Source organism: Erinaceus europaeus, chromosome 19 (genome assembly GCF_950295315.1).
Source record: "Erinaceus europaeus chromosome 19, mEriEur2.1, whole genome shotgun sequence".
Lineage (NCBI taxonomy): Eukaryota > Metazoa > Chordata > Mammalia > Eulipotyphla > Erinaceidae > Erinaceus > Erinaceus europaeus.
The window spans coordinates 56,720,860-56,740,478 of NC_080180.1; the positions used below are offsets into that span (position 1 = coordinate 56,720,860).

Sequence of the window (19,619 nt, forward strand, 5' to 3'; positions counted from 1 at the left end):
GCATAACCACCATGTTATCTACCTTCCACCAGTCAACCTTCTTCACCCTTGGATTCCACATGAGCCCCTATGCCTACTTGCTGAAATATATTTGTAACCAGGAAGTGATACTCTGGAGGCCATTCAAGGGCAGGGTATTGGCAGTAAAGAGTTTGAGCTCTCGGTTGAGGTCAAAGAAGGGAATATTCTGCCTTTTTGTTTGAGCTCTCGAATTCTGTAGGCAAATGTGCTTTTAATGGCCTGATTTCCAGGTCTTATGAGTAATACACTTGTATGTTTTCCAAAAGAAATAAATAGTTCCTATGAGCAAGAAGGCAGAGTTATGCTGACAGAGGAATCATGTTTGCTAGTTCCATGGAGGTGTGAGTGAGTTCCAGTGCTCTTAGACCTAAGGTCGATGTAAATGCATCAATAACATATGAAACATGGTATCTTTAAGCAGACACACACTGAAAATGATTCTGAATATTGGTCAGCCAATGAAAACAGCGGCTCATGGAAAGCTGACCCCCACTTTCCTGAGGAAAAGGGGTTCTGCGGTGGCTTCCCCTCTGTGTTAGCAGAGACCTCAAGTTATGGTAACTTTCATCACAAAAAAGCAACAAATAACTAGTAAACACAAGTTGCTCAGCGTCGTAATAACCAGGCAGAAAAACTAAGAGAACTGAAGTTTCCTTACCAGATTAGAAAATACTAAACTTTTTTTGGAAATCCCATGTTAGAGAAAGCAGAGACAAGCCAGCACTTCTGTGGATGTTGGGTACCTGGAGTCAACTTTCTCAAAGACAATTGGACCGTATTTCAAAAATTTGTAAACTAACAACAAGCAAACCGGACCCAAGAAGGCTACTTTCAGGAATGTACCAGGGCAAGGTGGTAAGAATACATACTGCAAATATTTATATTGAATAGACATATTTATATAATAGTCAGTGTAAGTATTTATACTAAAACTACCCATCACAGCTCTGTTTATAGTGGTCACACATTTAAAAAATGTATAGCAGTATGAGATAGTTTGAAGCTGATGTCTACCCCGTGGAATAGTATGTATTAAAAATATAAAAGGGGCATTGTCTAAGTACTGAAAGATGTTCATGATCATATAGAGTGATTAAAGTAAGTGGAGGCAGGGGCTGAGTGTCGGCGCCCCTGACTGAGCACACACATTTCAGTGTGCAAGGACACAGGTTCAAGCCCCCAGCCCCCACCTACAAAGGGGAAGCTTCATAAGCAGTGAAACACTGCTGAAGCACTCTCCCCTCCCTCTTTTTTCTTTCAATTTCAGTCTCTATCCAAATGAATAAATAAAAATCTTTAAAGCAAAATAAATTTTAAAAAGAAACTTAAAAAAAAAACATAAAGTGGAAGACAAAAATTCAGTTAGAGCCATCAAGACGTTCAATGTGTGTGATGAGTATGATGATGAAGATGATAAAGATGACGGTGATGAGTCCGGTTGTCACTGGGGACTCACCATTCCAGGATGACTTTCCCAGAAGCACAAGTAGCCTGGAAGGTTACACAGCAGCTAGAGTGCTGGGCTTTCAAACTTGAGGTTCCCATGCTGAAACCCTGGCATCACATGTGCCAAGATGCTTTGGTTTCTCCTCTCCTCTCCTCTCCTCTCCTCTCCTCTCCTCTCCTCTCCTCTCCTCTCCTCTCCTCTCCCCTCCCCTCCCCTCCCCTCCCCTCCCCTCCTCTCCCCTCCCCTCCGCTTCTCTTCCTCTCGTGAAAAAATGAATCTGAAGGAGTGAGAGAAAACTACACAGCACCGAAAGCTTCCCTCAACGTGGCACGTGCAGGACTTGAACCTGGGTCACACACGTGGCAAAGCGGACAACCCTCCCAGGTAGGCATGGGAGCGCCAGGCACAGGGGAATCTTTTATAGACGGTGGTGCCGTGGTATGGTGTGTCTCCTTTTTGTCTCCTGCTGCCATCCCCCCATCTAAAAAAACAAACAAACAAACAAACAAACAAAAAAGTCTGCCAGGAGTGGCAGGTTGGTTCGTGTAGGCATGAAGTCCCAGCAAAAATCCACTAGTGGCAAAAAAGGCTGACAACCCGAGGAAGACTATTTTCCTTGCTAAGTGGCAGTGCATCACATACTGTTCTTGTCACAAGTGGGCAACAGGAAGCGTAGGCGCCTGTGTCAGAAGCACAGCGCCCTCGGAGCACAGGTACCTCATCACCTCGGCCCTCCCTTCACCTCTGCATCCTCAGCGCCTGTAAGGAAGCGCTCCTCATAAGCCCCTGGAAAGATGGCTGACCACCGCCCGTGTCAGCAACAGTGCAGAGAACACCCCTTCAGCCCCCGCCCTGCGAGCACTCGAGAGAACTACTGGACTCACCACTTTGTGCTTGACTTCAAAAGGCGTTTGAGAAGAGCTGGTTATCTGGGGGAATCGTCCTACACAGGAAGGGAGAGGAAAGTCAGGAGCAAAGCTAACACTAAAATAAAAAATAAAAAATTACTGGGGGGGGGGTGGTAGGGCTTACAGTTAACTTTCTCACCTCACATCACAGGTGTCTGTAAAACACTCTGCAACCTCCATCCTTTCCCAGCATCACCCTGGGCCTCCATCTCCAGCCCCGCCCCAGAGTCCGTTACCGTTACCGCGCTGCATTACACCCAGCACAGTGCAAGTGTTACTTTGCATCTCCCCTTTCTGAGCTTGTTTCTTCAGTTCTGCCCATGAGTGAGATCAACCAGCACTTCAACACTCCCTCTCAGGCCACACCAACAAACTGTGCATGCTAGTCATTCATTTCCCTTCGGAATCTGACCACCAGCGAGGTGAGAGGCTCAAAACGAGCACGTTTCACAGCACATTCAGGAGGAGGTTTGGGGGAGGGCAGATCAAAATTGTTTTATTGGTGCAGGCTTCAATTTTATTTTCCAGAGAAACCCATACTTTACCAGCTAAGGAGACACTGGAATTATGATTAATAAAAAACATTAGCAGAGGGGCTGGGTGGTGGCACACTTAGCTTGAGCATGCACATTATAGTGTGCAAGGACCAGGGTTCAAACCCCTGGTCCCCACTTTCAAGGGAGTAGCTTTATGAGTGGTGGAGCAGGGCTGCAGGTATCTCCCTCTCTCTCTCTCTCTCTCTCTCCCCCTCTATATTATCTTTATTTATAGCCAGAAATTGAGAGGGGAGGAAGAGATAGAGAGGGAAATATCTGCAGCCCTGCTTCACCACTAGGGAAGATTTCCCCCTGTAGGACTAGGGGCTCGAACCGGGGTCCTTGTGCACTGTAACACGTGTGCTCAACCAGGTGTGCCACCACCCGGCCCTTCTCTCTCCCCCTCTCCACCTCCCCCTTGCCCCTCAACTTCTCTCTGTCTCGAACCAAAGAAAAAAATAAATAAATAAAAATATTAGAAATATATATTATCAGAGGGGGACTGGGCGGTGGCACACCTGGTTGAGCACACAGGCTGCCATGCACAAGGATCCATGTTCAAGTCCTTCATTCTCACCGTCAGGGGAGAAGCTTCCCTAGCTGTGAAACAGTGCTGCGGGTGTTTCTCATTCTCTCTCTCCTCTTTGCCTCTCAATTTTTCTGTCTCTACCCATAAATAAATAAATATGATCAGAATAATTTAGCTCTCCAGAAGTAAGCCTACAATACAGACTATGCTACAGCCTTTGTAAATGTTCTTAAAATAGGAATCCAGCCATAAAATAGTCCTTTATGTCCCCGTCCATCTTCCACACTTGAAAAAATAAAATTAAGCCTTCAACTGCCTTTTCTTTAAGATTTTGATTGATTGTTCATTCAGAGCTTCAAGGAAAAGTTGAAAGGCACAGAGCATGGTCATACACCTTCTGTCCCAGACACGCACGGGAAGGAATATTTGTCACAATCCATGGGCCAACTGCCACACATCAATCAATCATCACCACAGGCCCACAGTTTCCGGTACAGCTGATCTTGGTGCTGGATAGTGTCTGCTGACCCACGTCTGCCATTAAGGTGTCACCCAGGGTGTGTTCAACTGTCCTAGCATCTCTGTGCCCTCCCCACTTCCTGTCCCTGTAGCCCCTGATCTTTATCCCCCCCTCCCCCTCCCCCTCCCTCTCTCATCATGTTCTTTCCAGAATGTCACAGAGCAGGGATCATAGAGGAGACTTTCTTTGACTTAGGTGCCTGTAAGACCCCTTCCTCCCTTCACAGCTTACTGGCCCTGCCCTCCTCCTCACTAGCTTACTGTTGTGCTGTCTTCCTTCCCTCTCTCTCTCTAGCGCTTTACAAAGATTTCTTATAAGGCTGGGTGGTGGCTCACCCAGCAGAGTGGGCGTGCTATCATGCACAAGGATCCAGGTTCAAGTCCCTGGGCCCACCTGCAGAGGAGAAGCTTCATAAGTGTTTCCTCTCTCTCTCCCTCCCTCTTTATCTCCCCCTTTCCTCTCAATTTCTCTGTCTCCAGCCTAAAATAAATAAGTAAATAAATAAATAATATTTGAAAAAAGAAGTAAAGAATTCATGCTGGGGCTGGACTTCTTCTACACTAGATTGAACGCACATGCTACCATGCATGAGAACCTAGGTTCAAGCCCCCAGTCCCCACCTATGGGGATGGGGAAAGGGGAGGAAACTTCACTAGAGGTGGGGCAGTGTTGTGGGTGTCCTGGTTTTTTTTTTCCCCTCTCCCTCTCTTTCTCTTTCTAGTTATCTGTCTCTATAATGACAGGGAGAGAGAGAGAGACAGAGAGAGAGACAGAGAGAGAGAGAGAACACCAGGAGTGGTGGAGTTCTGTGTGAGTCTTAGTGATAACCCTGGTGGCAAAAGGAGGAAGGAGAGAAACAGAGAGAGAGAGAGAGGGAAGGAGAAAGGAAGGTTGGTTTTGTGCAAAAGTAGTCCACTGGCAATGAACTTTCTCATGTTTTTCGTTTGTTTTGTTTCTCAGAGAAAGTACTTTCTTTTCTTTTTTCTGGATAACTTCACAGGGAACAGAATTCGAGACTGGTGGGTCCCTGCGCCTCTTCACTGTTTTAAATATTTCACTCTGCTCTCTTCTTGCTGGTGTGGTTTCTGAGAATTTAGATCTAATTCTTCTAACTCTTCCCTTCTCTCCCCATCCCCACATATGTAATATATTCTTTTTCACACTTGTGACTTCTTTCAGGATTTTTTGTGTTTGCTCTCTGTTTTTTTTTTTTTTTAATTATTTATTCTGCTTTTGAGGTGACCACAGCTTCCACACCTTCTCAAGCTGTTACCGTGCCATGCTCACAGTCAGGGTAGCAAAATGTTCTGTCTAGAAGCAGTGTTTCTTCCTTCAAGTTTACCCTGCTTGATGTGCTCTAGAGCTTCCAGGATCAGTGCTTTGATGTCTGCCATTTAAGTTGTGGATATTCTCAGTCGTTATTGTTTTTAGATTTATTTTGCTTCTTTCCCTCTCATAGTCATGTATTACATGTATGTAATACTGTTCAGAGTTGCCCTCAGTTGCTGGGAATTTTGTGTTCTCTCTCTCTTTCTCTCTCTGTCTCTCTTCTCTCTCTCTGTCTCCCCCCTATCTTTCCTGGTTTTCTTCTTTACATTTTGAAGGTTCCTGTTGAGAGGACTTCAAGGACAGAAACTCTTTCCTCAGCTGTGCTCAGTCAACTAATAACCCCACCACAGGCTTCCTTCATCTGTGTCACAACGGGCTGGAGCTCTAGCATCTATTTCAGGTCCTTTCTTAAAATTAAAAAATATATATCTTTATTGGATAGATGCAGCCAGAAGTTGAGAGGGAAGGAGAGGCCGAGAAGGAAAGAAACAGAGAGAGAGGGGGACAGTGCTGCTTCATCCCGTGTGAAGCTTTCCCTCTGCAGGTGGAGACTGGGAGCTCGAACCTGGGACCTTGCACATTGCAGTATGTGTGCTCAGCCAGGTGTGCCACGCCCCCAGCCCCTCTTTCTTAAAATTTTCATCTCTGCCAGCCTTGCCCATGAGGTCTTACGGACTAATTGTTTAATTTTATTAGTGATTTCTACTGGTTTGCAAGATTATAAAATTACAGGGGTATAGTTCCACACCGCACTCACCAAAGTGAGCGCCTGAGCCCCACGCCCTGTGAAAGTGTCATGGTGTGACAAAGTCTTACATACAGTTTGGCTATTCTTCTTCTCCTCCTCCTTTCTCCTATTTCTTCTCTTGCTTCTCCTTTTCTTTTCAAGTTCATGTGTTTCAGCTCTCTGTGTCCCACAGGAGTGAAAACATGCAGTAGTTGTCTTTCGCCTCCTTACTTACATCACTAAGCATAATCGCCTCCACTTCCATCTATCTCATCCCAAAGAATACCTTATCATCTTTTTCAATTGAATATATATCTCATAACTTTTTTTTTGTCTCTGGGGTTATCTTGGGTTATCTTTGGGGCTCAGTGCCTGCACTACAAATCCACTCCTCGTGGCAGTCATTCTTTTTCATTTTTTATTGGATAGGATGAGAGAAATTGATGGGGAGAGGGAAATAGAGAGGGAGAGAGAGAGAGAGAGACATCTGAAGACCTGCTTTACCGCTTGTGAAGTGACCCTGCTGTAGGTGGTGAGCCGGGGGCTTGAACCAGGGTCCCCGCACAGGTCCTTGCACTTTGTACTATGTGTGCTTAACCAGTGTGCCACGGCCCGATACCCCCTCTCATAACTTCTTCCTCCAGTCACCCACTGATGGAAATTTATGCTAGTCACTAGAGCTCTGAATACAGTCATAGTTACTTAATGTTTCTAGCCAAATCATTCCATCACCCTGCCAAATTCTGTTTTTGCCTCAGAGTTTATCTTGCAGCTTTGTTCCCCTGCTGGCAGAACGGTGTACTCAGTAAGAGGAAGTGCTGGGGTACACAGACCCTCAATGTGGTGAGGAGTGTGGGGGTGGGAGGCATCTATGGCGCTATGATTAGATGTCAGACTTCAGTAAGCCTCTGACTGTGAATCACACGAGTGCTTTTTTTTTTTTTAACTTTCTTTTTTAAGTATTTTATTTTTGAGAGAGAGAGAGAGAGAAACACCAGAGCACTGCACAGCTCTGGCTTATTGTGGTGCGGGGGATTGAACATGTGACTTGGAGCCTCAGGCATAAGAGTCTCTTTGCATAACCATTATGCTATCTACACTCACCCAACACACATGAGTGCTTCTTAATGTTTCTTTGGTTGCCCTTTAGGGAAGGGGCTAGCCTGAGTGAGCTGGAGGTGGGTATTATTCTTGCCCAGGTCTGACAGGCTCTAGAAGTACCACAGCAGGCTAGGCTCTGCTTAACCAGTTTCTCTGAGGCGCGAGAGAAGAACTAAGTGCACTAGAGTTTTTCAAAATGGCTCTTACAGAGCCAGTGAGCCAACCCACCTGGAGGGGGCCTGCTTTGCCATGTACTTCAGCCAGGTTCCAGACCAAAGGTTGCCACACTGGGGGAAGTTTCAGTACTGCGGTGTCTTTCCCTTTCTGTCTCTGTCTCCCTTTCTGAAAAAGTCAGCCCAGAGAAGTGAGGCCCCAGTGACAATAAATAAATAAACAAAAGGCGGAGCCAGGCAATGGTGTACCTGTTACCTTGCACAAGGACCCAGGTTCAAGTTTCTAGTCCTCACTTGCAGGGGGGAAGCTTCATGAGTGGTGAAGCAGATCTTCAGTTGTCGCTCTTCCTGTCTTTCTCCCTCTCTGTCTTTTACTTCTCTCTCAATTTATCTCATTCAACAAAAGAAAGAAAGAAAGAAAGAAAGAAAGAAAGAAAGAAAGAAAGAAAGAAAGAAAGGAAGGAAGGAAGGAGAGAAATAAAAAAGGAAGGGAGAGAGAAAGGAGAGGAGAGAAGAGAGGAAGGAGAGGGAAGGGGAGGACAGGAAAGGGAAGGAAAGGGAAGAGAAGGGAAGGGAAGGGAAGGGAAGGGAAGGGAAGGGAAGGGAAGGGAAGGGAAGGGAAGGGAAGGGAAGGGAAGGGAAGGGAAGGGAACAATGCCTGTCAGTAGTAGTGGATCCCTCACATACAGTCATTGAGCCCCAGGGATAACCCTGGGATTAATAAAGATAAACACAAGCATTTCTTACCCCTCACCCTGAGGAAGCACATAGGTTCTTTCTCCCATGTCTACTGTGCAAAGTTAGTTAGGTTCCTAAAGGAGAGTCTCACGGCCCTGGAGGGGCTCCTGCTCCACTTCAACCTTCCATTCTTCCATTCTCTGCACCGAGACATTCGCCAGCTACAGCTCGGGTATGCCCAGCCCCACCATGGTTCCTTTGGTGGCTCCTGCTTTGGGAGTCCCTGGATTCCCTCTCACAGCTCCAGTTAAGGGGGGCGGCATGATCCGCACTGTGCTCTAACTTCTCTGAGGGATCCCCAAAAGCTACCTGCCTGGTGTAAGGATGGAGACGCAATCACCAAGTTCCTCAGTGTGGACTAGGAAGCTGGCGTGAACATGTTCGTGCCTGGAGCGCTCCTCACTGACACAGGATTCGGATTCTGGGCAGAGGAGGGAGCCTGGACTGCTGGAATTCCAGGGCTACACATTTCTCAAGGCCTGAAGGAGCTCTGGTGTGCCTTAAATGACTTTCTTGAGGTATAACTTGCTTCCCACAAAACTCACCCACTTTAAAGGTGGAGCTCAATAATTCTGAGTCAGTTTATTGAGTCTGACGGCTACCAGCATGAACCACGACCTGGTGTGAGCATTTTCACTACTCCAACAAGATCTCCAGTCCATTGACACTAATCTCTCCTACTCCTGACCTCATAAAACTGCTAACCTACTTGCCTTCCCTACACATGATCAGCCTTGATTGGATACTTCACAGAAACGGAATCATGCTTTTCGTGTTCTTTGTCAGCTAGTGCCCGTTACTTAGAGGAATACTTCTGAGGTCCACTGCCTTGTGGCCGTCCTAGTCCTCTGCACTTTGCTATGGGTGAGCAGCATCGTGTGAGGACACCAGCCTTTGCTGTCCGTGCGCTCACTGGGGATGGACAGTTATGTCCTGTTTGCTTATTAGGAGGTGTGCAGCCCTGAGCATCGTGTACGGGTTTTCATGCAGAGCTGTGTACTCATTCCTCTTGGGTAAATGCCTGGGAGCAGAAGTGTTGGGTCCTCCAGCAGACTGATGCTCAGAAGAAACTGCTGAGGCACTTTCCAGAATGACTGTGTTCTTTTACAGTCCCAACAGAAACAAAGACTATGACACACACACACCCCGCCCCCCCCCCCCCCGCATTCTCGCAGGGTTTGGTCACACAAGCCCACTTGCCAGTCACTCTGGTGCCCAGACCAGGGCCACCCTTCAAGGTCACGGGCGGAAGCAATGGCAGCCACCTCCCTGCCCATCTTATGCTTGAACAGCAAAGTGCGCATGGGAACAGATGGCACCGTGTAACCTTCCTAATAACAGGCTCTGCTGTCAATGTCCCCTTGTGTCCAGTCTCTGTAGGAAATTTGGAAATGGCTGCCTTATGCTGGAATCATCTTTGGCAAATACCTTTAACCATTTGTTAGACTCTCATGAACAAATGACATTCCCAACACCTGGCAGGCAGACAGGTGGGACCTGCTGAGTTTGGGGGGGGCTCTTCCTGGAATTCCCTGGGGTGTCCCGGGCAGCTTCAGTCATTGTTATCATAGCAAGGACCTCAGTCCCTTGATGCACTTAGCAGGCTCTTCAGCTGTGCCTGAGGCCAACATGAGCTGATTTTGCTTTCTGGAGCTTAAAAAAGCTGCACCCCCTCCTCCAGGGAGACACTCCAGATTAGCCAGAACAGAACAGAACAGAACAGAACAGAACAGAAGAAGGGCAAACGCTAGAAGAAGCCAGAACACCAACACGGTCCTGCACTAGAAGATCTCATGAGTGCCAACCTGAGCCAGAGTGTGTGTGGGGGGACCCGTAGGTGGGGGAGGCTTGCTCCATCTAAACCACCTTCTCCCTGTGTGTGTACCCAGGTGGGCAGCCAGCGAAGGGGGAAGGGGAGGGGGGCAGAGGAGGCGAGGGGCAGCCTGCCCTGCTGGCTTCAGACCCAGAGTTCTTCCCCAGGGTAGCTCCCCTGTGGACAACAGCAGACAGGCAATGTGGGGAGACTCCTTCTAAAAATCACAAGCCAGACCTTCCACCTACTACACCCCATAATGACCCTGGGTCTGTGCTCCCAGAGGGATAAAGAAGAGGAAAGCTACCAGGGGAGAGGATGGGATATGGAACTCTGGTGGTGGAAACTGTGTGGAATTGTAACCCTCTTATTCTATGGTCTTGTCAATAATTTTAAATTTATTTTGTAAATAATAATAATAATAAAACAATGAAGATGGTCAGGCCTGAGTCCTCCTCCTCCTCTCCCCTTAACAGAAAGTACCTGGGAGGGAAGTGACAATGGCAGGTCCTGCCTGGCAACTGTGGAGAGAGATGGAGCGAGAACACTCCAGGGCCTGTGGCGGTGGAGGAGGGACCTCAGGTAGAAAGAGCAAGCCCACCAGCACACAGTGTGGAAGAGGAAGGACGAAGACGTGGGTGAGAATAGAGCGGGTGCCAATAGGGAGTCTCTTTCCTTCCTTCCCGTTTCTTTGTTTTTTTTAGATAGAGACAGAGAGAGACAGACCACAGCACTGACACTTCAAGAGAGAGACCACAGCACTGAAGCTTCCTGAGAGAGGCAGACAGAGAGAGAGATCATAGCACTAAAGCTTGAGAGATAGGGACACAAAAGAGAGACCACAGCAATGAAGCTTCCTGAGAGACAGAGACCACAGACTGGAGCTTCCTGAGAGACAGAGACAGAGACCACAGACTGGAGCTTCCTGAGAGAGAGAGAGACCACAGACTGGAGCTTCCTGAGAGAGACAGAGAGAGAGACCACAGACTGGAGCTTCCTGAGAGACAGAGACCACAGACTGGAGCTTCCTGAGAGACAGAGACCACAGACTGGAGCTTCCTGAGAGAGACAGAGAGAGAGACCACAGACTGGAGCTTCCTGAGAGAGACAGAGACAGAGACCACAGACTGGAGCTTCCTGAGAGAGACAGAGAGAGAGACCACAGACTGGAGCTTCCTGAGAGAGACAGAGAGAGACCACAGACTGGAGCTTCCTGAGAGAGACAGAGAGAGACCACAGACTGGAGCTTCCTTCCAAGCAGGAGGAGCTGGGCTCAAGTTGAGGTCTTGCACATGGCAAAGCACCACACTTTCCAAGTGAGCTATTCCACAGGCCCTGTTCAGTAATTTGTAGTCTGTGCACTCTGTGCCATTCGATCATAACCCTGTTGCTCACTATTGCTCTGACCTTCTCTGCATATGAGAGCTGAGCAAAGGATAGACTATAGGAGGGAGATGTCAGACACGGCAGAGAAAATGAACGGAAAGCAAGCAGGGACCGGCCTGCGTGGAGGCAGACCGAGCCAGACTGGAGTCCACTGGAGTCCTTGTGAACAGGTACCTGACAACCTTTCTCCTGTGGCTGATGCTGAATCACACTTGACCCGAGCTCACTGGCTGTGCACATGTGTGATGGGGTCCAGCTTTACACTGAACGGGACAAGCATAGCCAGGAGCAGAGAGTGCCTGTCCATCTGGCCTGTGCCCACAAGCCCTTCCCCGGCTTCCTGTTTTAACTCCTCTGTGGAGGGCTTCTGGCTGAGGGTTTGAAGGCAGTTGCTCATCCAAAACTTGGTCATGGAAGTTAAAAAGTGGCACAGGAGAAAGTTAAACGACACAGCTCTGTCACCAAGTCCCTCTGAGTGGAGACCACAGTCAGCAGCAGTTCCTCGCGTGGTCATTCGGGAAGAGATGATTTGGGGCAGAGACAACAGGGGCGGGCGGAGTCCACTCAGGGTTCCTCACCATTAGGAAAATGCTCAGGGACTTGGAGCCCTGTCCCTCTCCTGCTACCAGGACTTTGCTGTAAAACCAGAGTCTTGGCTCTAGCACACTTCTAAGTGTTGTGTTGCTTTAACTGCTCCTGTTCCCACCTGCTGTGAAGCCCACCCAACTGTTCAAAGGTTTCTCTGCTCCCAGGTCACAGGTCATGGGTGATTATTACTTAGTCCAAATTCTAAGCATGCAGACAGCAATGAGTAGGGATCAGGAGTGTACTTTGTGCTGTTCAGATCAGACACACCTTACTTTACTACAAATGTGTACGAACAGGCTGTTTGCTTTCCCCTCTGAGAGCTCAGGCTTGTCTCTGAAGTAGGGGTTATATTCATTATTACAAACGGGAGAAAGAAAGTCCTGATTTTAACAATAGGACAATGGTTAACTGGCCTATTCTCTTGCCTCCAGAAATGGTAGATGAACACAGAAAAATGCATCTCAAATGTACTCATTCCACAAAGTCTGCCGTTATTGGCAAAGATGGCAAAATACCAGTCACCCAGCCTTTAAAGCTTTTATCTTCTTTTTTTAGGAAAACCACTTACGACTTCTGGGTAATTCTTCTCAATATTCATCCCTGTTCCAACACACACACACACACACACACACACACACACACACACACACACACACACGTTAAACCTTTAAATACTGCAGAGGGGAAAAAAAAGAGTCTGAAAAGTGTTGAAAAGCCTATCTTGAGATGACAACTATTTGTCTTATTAAACATTCAAAGAGTTGCCCTAAGAGATGAAAACTACTGAAACAGCCAATGTGCCTGCTGGGCAAAGCCAGAGAGAGAGGTAGTCTGGGCTGCTGCTCCCTTCACAGCCTGCACTGGTTTCTAAGAAATGACTTCTGTTCTGCTCGCCCCCCAAAAGAAGTGAGGTCCCGACTCCCAGAGAGGGGAAAGGGAGGGAAGACAACCAGAGGGCTCTGGGCCCCAATTCCACTGGGACCTAACACGTTTGTCACCAGGAACTGTTGATTTTTAGAACATCATCAAAAGGAAAGCAAATCTGGAAAATACCAAAGGAAGTCAGATACCAGTCCACTCACCTGAGAAAGAAGAAGAAAAGGACACTCGGAAGTGGTGATAGGTGTGGGTGTGACTTAGAAAGGAAATGAAAGACTGTAGAAATAACAGGCAAAAACTATAGAAGTATACACACATACATAGATACAGATAGACAGAAATAGATATCAAGCCAACCCTTATCTGTGACCTTGGGAGAACTATAGCAGTTTCCACTGCAGAGGGATGGGACACAGAACTCTGGTGGTGGGAATTGTGAGGAATTACACACACCTATGTTATAATTTTATACAGCAACAATAAATCACCAATAAAAAAAACAAAGACAACAACAAGAACAACAAAACAAACGGTTTCTGAACTCTCTGGCACTTGGTCCTCCTGCTGACTTCTCCCCCTATAGTGTGAGCAGAAGTGACATGTGCCACTCCCAGGCTGAAGGGGTGACAGGCAGGAGACCCTTCTAACTATCTGCCTGCCAGATGGAGGCAGGACTCTGGCGCTCAGAGGGTGGAACCCCAAGATAAAGAACACTCATGTCCTTAAACTAACACAGGGGGAGTCCGGCAGTAGCTCAGCGGGCTAAGCGCACATGGCGCAAAGCACAAGGACCGAAGTAAGGATCCCGGTTCGAGCCCCCAGCTCCCCACCTGCAGGGGAGTCGCTTCACAGGTGGTGAAGCAGGTCTGCAAGTGTCTGTCTTTCTCTCCCCCATTGAAGGTGTCTATCTGTTTTCCCCTCCTCTCTATTTCCCTCTGTCCTATCCAACAACAACAACTACAACAATGAAAAAAAAAAAAAACTACCACAGGAAGCTCTGCCAGCAAAACATCCCGTTTGGTCTTGATATAAAAAAAATAATAAATTGTGTCCGGGAGGTGACGCAGTGGTAAAGCTTTGGACTCTCAGGCATGAGGTCCTGAGTTCCATCCCCAGCAGCACATGTGCCAGAGTGACGTCTGGTTCTTTCTCTCTCCTCCTCTCTTTCTCATAAATAAATAAAATCTTTAAAAATAATAATAATAAATGATGATGAACTGTATTACAATGACTGGAACTTGGAGGGTTTAGCTGTTAAAGCCACTGGTGTGACCCGGATTATTTAAGTGAAACAGGCTGGTGGCGACTACAGACTGGTAACTGCTGTTTACTAGCTGACGGCTTAGAGGTTTGGTCTCTTCTCAGTTCTCTGATGGACCCATTCACTCATGCACGTTAGCTGTCTGACAGATTTATATCAGGGTGTCACTAGACGGGCACTGCACACTCCAGTGGAAGTTTGCTCCTGGGGCAAACGTGGAAGAGGAATGGCGTTTGGCCTGTGGAGCCCCTGTCTTTGTTCAGAGTGACAGGTGCAGAGTGGAAGAGGCTCACTGTCTCGCCACAGACACCTTGGCTGGAGCAGGTGACTGGGCGCCACCTGGTCCAGTACGGAGGACCCAGCCCAATAGCGCAGAAGCTCTGGCAACAGCCTGTGCTCACAGCTGAACATGCTGCTCTTACCTTCAGCCTTTGCCGTCTCCTGGGCACCAGCCCTTCGGGATTCGAGGCTGTAGTTTGGCCTAAGTGAAAAAAAAAAAAAAGTCAAGGCTCCTGGCTAGGTATGTGCTGATCTGGAAGTCAAGCTCAGTCTATGGGCTTGGAGGGATCTCATTCATTTTTCCACTTCTTAAACTTCCGATTCTTTCGTTCCTTTTTTTTTTTAAAGACTATTTATTTATGAGAAAGAGAGGAGGAGGAGAGAGAGATAGAAAGAAAGAACCAAACATCACTCTGTTACATACGCTGCCGGGCGGGGATCGAACTCAGGACCTCATGCTTGAGAGTCCAATGCTTTATCCACTGCACCACCTCCCGGACCAAACTTCCAATTCATCTCCTCCTTCCTCTCCACACTCCCAACCTGAACTCCACACACCCATCCAACCCACCCAGCTGGCTTTTCCTCGTTGTCTTCAGTAATTGATGTGCTCCCTGATCTGTCAGAAAAGGGTAAAATGCTCGGTTTTTGTATGCAGAAAAAGCTCCGCCATTAAGTCCCTAATTGTTTGTAGCAGGATTTATGAGTGTTTCTCTAGGGAGCTGTTTTCAAAATAAGATAAGTGCTATGAATGGACTAGGAAAGATTATAGTAATTATGCCGGTTTCCCAGGAAAAAAACTTAGAGCTTAATAGTGGAGTAACTTGGGGACTCACAGATGCTGTATCTATTCTCCTAAACATTGTCTCTTTACCAGTGCCCCTGGCTTCAGACAGGACGTTCCCTTTAGGAATCAGGGCCTGGCAGGAAGCACAGGTTGCTCTGTGTGAAAGGGACGGAGCGGTCAGTTTCTAGGAAGCCATGCGTGGTGGCCATCGTGCTGGGCTCTCCAACTGGGGAGGAGGCTCTCTACGGTCCAGACACCTGGAAGTGAGTGGTGTTTGTTTTTAATAAAAGCAGAGAAAGAGAGAGTTGAAACTTCCTTCATTGCAGTGGGGGCAGGGCTCTGCCCTGGGCCGGCACATGGCAAAGCCTCGCGCTAAATGAGCAATACATTTCCCTGGCTGTATCTGCTGGTGGTAATTCAGCCGAGAGAGTTCTCTCATACTCCTACACACACATTTCACTGGTAAGCCTACTCGAGGACCCCCAAGACGGGGCTGAAGGCCCATTCTGTGTCTTTCTCCTCCTGATGCAGCATCATGCCAATTTAACTACAAAATGCAGATTCCTGAGCTCAACCATCAGTAATTATTTTTTCAGTACATCTGGGGCAGGTGGTCTAATACAGGCGAACCAGTGAACCAGCGTCCTGGTCTCACTTCTTAATTGGGCTCACCTGGCCCAATTAAATTGGGCTGTTGGAAAAGTCATGCTGTAAATTTTCTGTTGTTCTCTGCAAAAAGGTGTCATGACTTTGCCTACAATCCAATTATATTTTTTATCACATAAGCAGACATAATCAAATACTGCCATTTGCTTTAGGCTGCCTTTCGTCTAAGTTTTAAATAAATGGAATACCGCTCCATCTGGTCTGGCTCAAAATGCACCATTTTGCTTTGTGACACAAGGGTGTTTGGGGTGTCTGGGGGGGGGAAGTCACTGCTGCTTGTTAATGTTCACTGACAAGCTATGAGTAGACCACTGACTCATTTGGACATTGATGAGTGAATAGTCCTCACTTCTACATTTGGTTTGTTTTCAGGTTGTTTTTTTTAAAGCTATTTTCAAGAATGCTACTGTGAGCATACTGAGACATGTCTCTTTCTCTCAGCATGCTAAATGTAGCGGCCCAGGAGACGGCATAGTGGGAAGAACATAGACTTGCAGGTATAAAGTCCCAAGTTGGAGTCCCAGCATATGTCAGAGTGATGTTCTCCTCCTGCCTTCTTGTCACATAAATATGCTTTAAGATGTTAAAATAAATTCACCAAGCAATCTAGCAATTTCACCCCCGGTCTCTATCTGAAGGGTAAACAAACACACACTGAAAGAAGATATATGTGCTCTTGTGTTCATGTGGAGTTGTCTGCAACAGTCAAGATGTAGAAACAACCAAGGGCCCAAAATACACCTCACGTAGCACTGACGCGCCTTCGTAAATACTTGATGACGGATGAATAAATAACTGAATGAGTGAATAAGGCATCAAGACAAAAAAATTTTGACTTAAGCCATGTCCCTGTCTTTTTGGAATTCCAAAGTATAAGTCGGTCCTTCTGTGAACTTTGTTAGACAGCTGGAAGTGGCCTGATCTTTCTCAACAGCCTCTGCTCTCTACCAGGGTAATCTCCATTCTCCCAAGGCAGTATTGTTCTGTCTGCAAAGTCATGCTGTTGAGGCTGACTCAGAACCGAATGACCAGGACTTCCTGTTTCTTCGGTCGCTTGCAATTTAGAGACTTAATGTATGGTGGTGAATACATAGGGGACTTCAAATAAAAAGTAGTGTGTTCAGTACATCTTAATATTCCCTGACTTAATATACTTTCAATGATGAGTCAGTCATTTCACATTTTATTCAAAAAGAATCCCCTTGGATCATTTATTATAAGGATTTATTAGAGGAGATGAGTGATGATGCATCTGGTTAAGTGCACACATTACAGTGCACAAGGACCTGGGTTCAGTCCCCCGGTCCCTACCTGCAGGGGTAAAGCTTCACAAGCAGTAAAACAGTGCTGCAGGTCTCTCTCTATATATATATCTCTATCTCTGTCTCCCCCTTCTCAATTTTTCTCTATCACAGGTAAATAAATGACCATTCTTTAAAAAAAAAAAAAGCTTCAAACTAATTAATATTTTAAGAGAGAAAGAGATAAGAGATCCAGAGCATCACCATGACACCTGCAGTGCTGGGGGTCAAATTAAGGCCTCATGCTTGAATGTCCAGTGCTTTACCCTCTGTGCCATCTCCTGACCGTGGAGCATTTTAATTTTAATAAGTATATAAAGATATCTATAGCTTTCCCTTTTTTTTTTAACTAAACAGCTTTTGCTCAGAGATTAAGACATTTGTCTTTGGGTCTAAAATTAACCAAGAAAAAAAAAGCCAAAGCAATTATAGAATATAATCAATTCTCTCCAAATGAGCTTAATCTGCTTTTCATCTCCATGTATAGAAAGGATTTGCTTCTCCTAAGCCCATTCTGGAATAAACAATAGTTGTGCAAAAGGTAAATTTACATTTATGAACTTCTCCAAAAGTCATAAACTCTCCACTGTCCTTTGCAATGTCACAGGGCACCTTGGTTGGTCACCACACACATAAAAATCACATTCCAAATAGGAAACTAACTCTAACTTCTGTACGTTTTTACCAGATGTGTGGCCTTTTTCCCCCTTCCGGTAGTTACACACACACACACACACCCGCCCACCCTTAGTCTGGTGAGTGGATTTGTTTGGATACCAACTTGAAACACAATTTTCAGAGAGGACCCCCGCAGCATTTAAGATTCCCTTGTCTGGCCAAGAGTTGCCTTGAACTTCACAGAATGAGCAAAAGGACTTCCAAAGGTCATGAAGTGTCAACATACTTGAGCGCCATCCAAGACAGAGAGACTGTCCTTGGTGGGGCTACAGCCGACAAGACGTGCCGTCGGAAAGCATCGTCTGAGGCAGTCTGGCTGGAGGCACTGTTTTGACGATTTGGAGAAGTCTGGAAGTCAGTGTGGCTGATATCGATCAGGATTTTGTTGGGAGTTCTTCCTCACAACTCACATTGGAGCCAGTAATCCCCCTGGTTTTCACGGAGATTTCCAGAATTCTGGCAAGATATTTTGCAGTCAATACACAGGGGGAGGGACATGCTTTATGGAGGAGTTCTTTTCCTTTTCTGTATTCAGAGCCCTGTCTAAATGAGGTAGGGGAGCAAGGAAGAGAGAGCCCAAGCCAACTATAGGCCCAAGAATGCCTTCCGTCTCCCAAGGGAAGTCCAACTATTTCTCCCTTGGGTGGACTGAATGGGGGGCGGGGGACTCTCCAGAGGTCACTTAGAGACGGTGTTCACCTTGGACTGGGGCAAGTGCTGGCAATCTCACCAGGAAAGCACTCTCCCATGTGTCTTCTCTCCTGCTGCTTATTTCCAAACAAATCCCTTCCTTGCTGGAATAACTGATTGCTGTTGTCTGAAGACCATAGTTTCTCCAAACCCACTGAGCTAGCTACTTGGAGGTCTTTGAGGAAACACGTCCAGGCCGTCAACTTACTGTCTCCTCCAGGTAGCTCGCCACCCGCCATCTGTAGCCACCTTCTCAAGCAGCTTGGAGAAAGTCTGCTTGGCTGAGATGCACACAGATCTTGTAGGGGAGACTCAAGGTCCCTCTCCTCCACCACAGACACTGGGGAGGACTGTTCTCTCTAGAAGCATGGCCCTCCATAGGAAACAAACGCTTCTCTTCTGGGGACCAGCCAGAGGGCTTTGCTTAGAACAGACACTCTCAGGAGATGTCTATTTGGGCCTAAATGCTTCCATTTGTGGACAGTTATCAAGGTAGAGAGTAGAAAGGGATTTAGCAGATCTCTCCCTACTCTAAGGAAAATCTTCATCTCCTAAAAGTGGAAAATCTAGACACAAACACGAGATTCTCAGAGCACCTCTCTGCTGAGCAGAGAACACAAACTCTCAATACTTGTATCAAGCCCTCCTATTTTTATCTTATTGAGAGCAGAGAGTTACACGCCGTTTTGGACCACAAAATGAGTATGTGCTGGAGCTTGAGCACATGTTATAAAGCGTAAAGACCCAGGTTCAAGCCCACAGAACCCACCGACAGTGGGGCAGCACCGAAGGTGCCTCTCCTCCCTCTCTGCCTCCCCTTTCCATCCCTGTCCAATAAACAAATCAATTAAAATTTTTTATGTTTTCCCTTTTGTTCCCCTTGTTGTCTTTTCTTATTGTCATTGTAGTTATTATTGTTGTTATTAATGTCGTCGTCGTCATTAGGACAGAGAGAAATGGAGAGAGGTGGGGAAAACAGAAGGGGAGAGAAAGACAGACACCTGCAGACGTACTTCACAGGGGCTCGAACCGGGATCCTTACTTTGGTCCTTGCACTTCGCGCCACGTGTGCTTAACCCGCTGCGCTACCGCCCGATCCCTAAATATTTTTAACAAGTGAATACAGTCATTATCTTCAACTGGTAACTGACAGTGAGCTCTTGTTCCCCCTGGAAAATACAAAGTCAGAGGCCTCCAATACCGTCTATTCTAAGGGCATCCTTGTGTACTGATAGCAACATATCCTGGTATAAATGACAAAG

General features: G+C 46.8%; 1 protein-coding gene across 5 annotated transcripts in view; it reads right to left on the reverse strand.

Moving 5' to 3' along the window:
* The window catches only part of C19H4orf51 (chromosome 19 C4orf51 homolog), a 76,362-nt gene that overhangs the window by 56,318 nt on the left and 425 nt on the right, over positions 1-19,619 (reverse strand). For 3 of the 5 annotated variants that reach the window (XM_060179016.1, XM_060179015.1, XM_060179019.1), the window contains exons 2-3: positions 14,379-14,437; positions 2,353-2,411 (exon numbers count right to left, since the gene is read on the reverse strand). In XM_060179016.1, coding sequence (XP_060034999.1) covers positions 2,353-2,411; positions 14,379-14,437 — 118 coding nt within the window. Of the gene's footprint in view, positions 1-2,352; positions 2,412-14,378; positions 14,438-17,893; positions 19,527-19,619 lie in introns of all 5 variants that reach the window. The other 2 variants (XM_060179018.1, XM_060179017.1) reach the window with 2 other exon arrangements.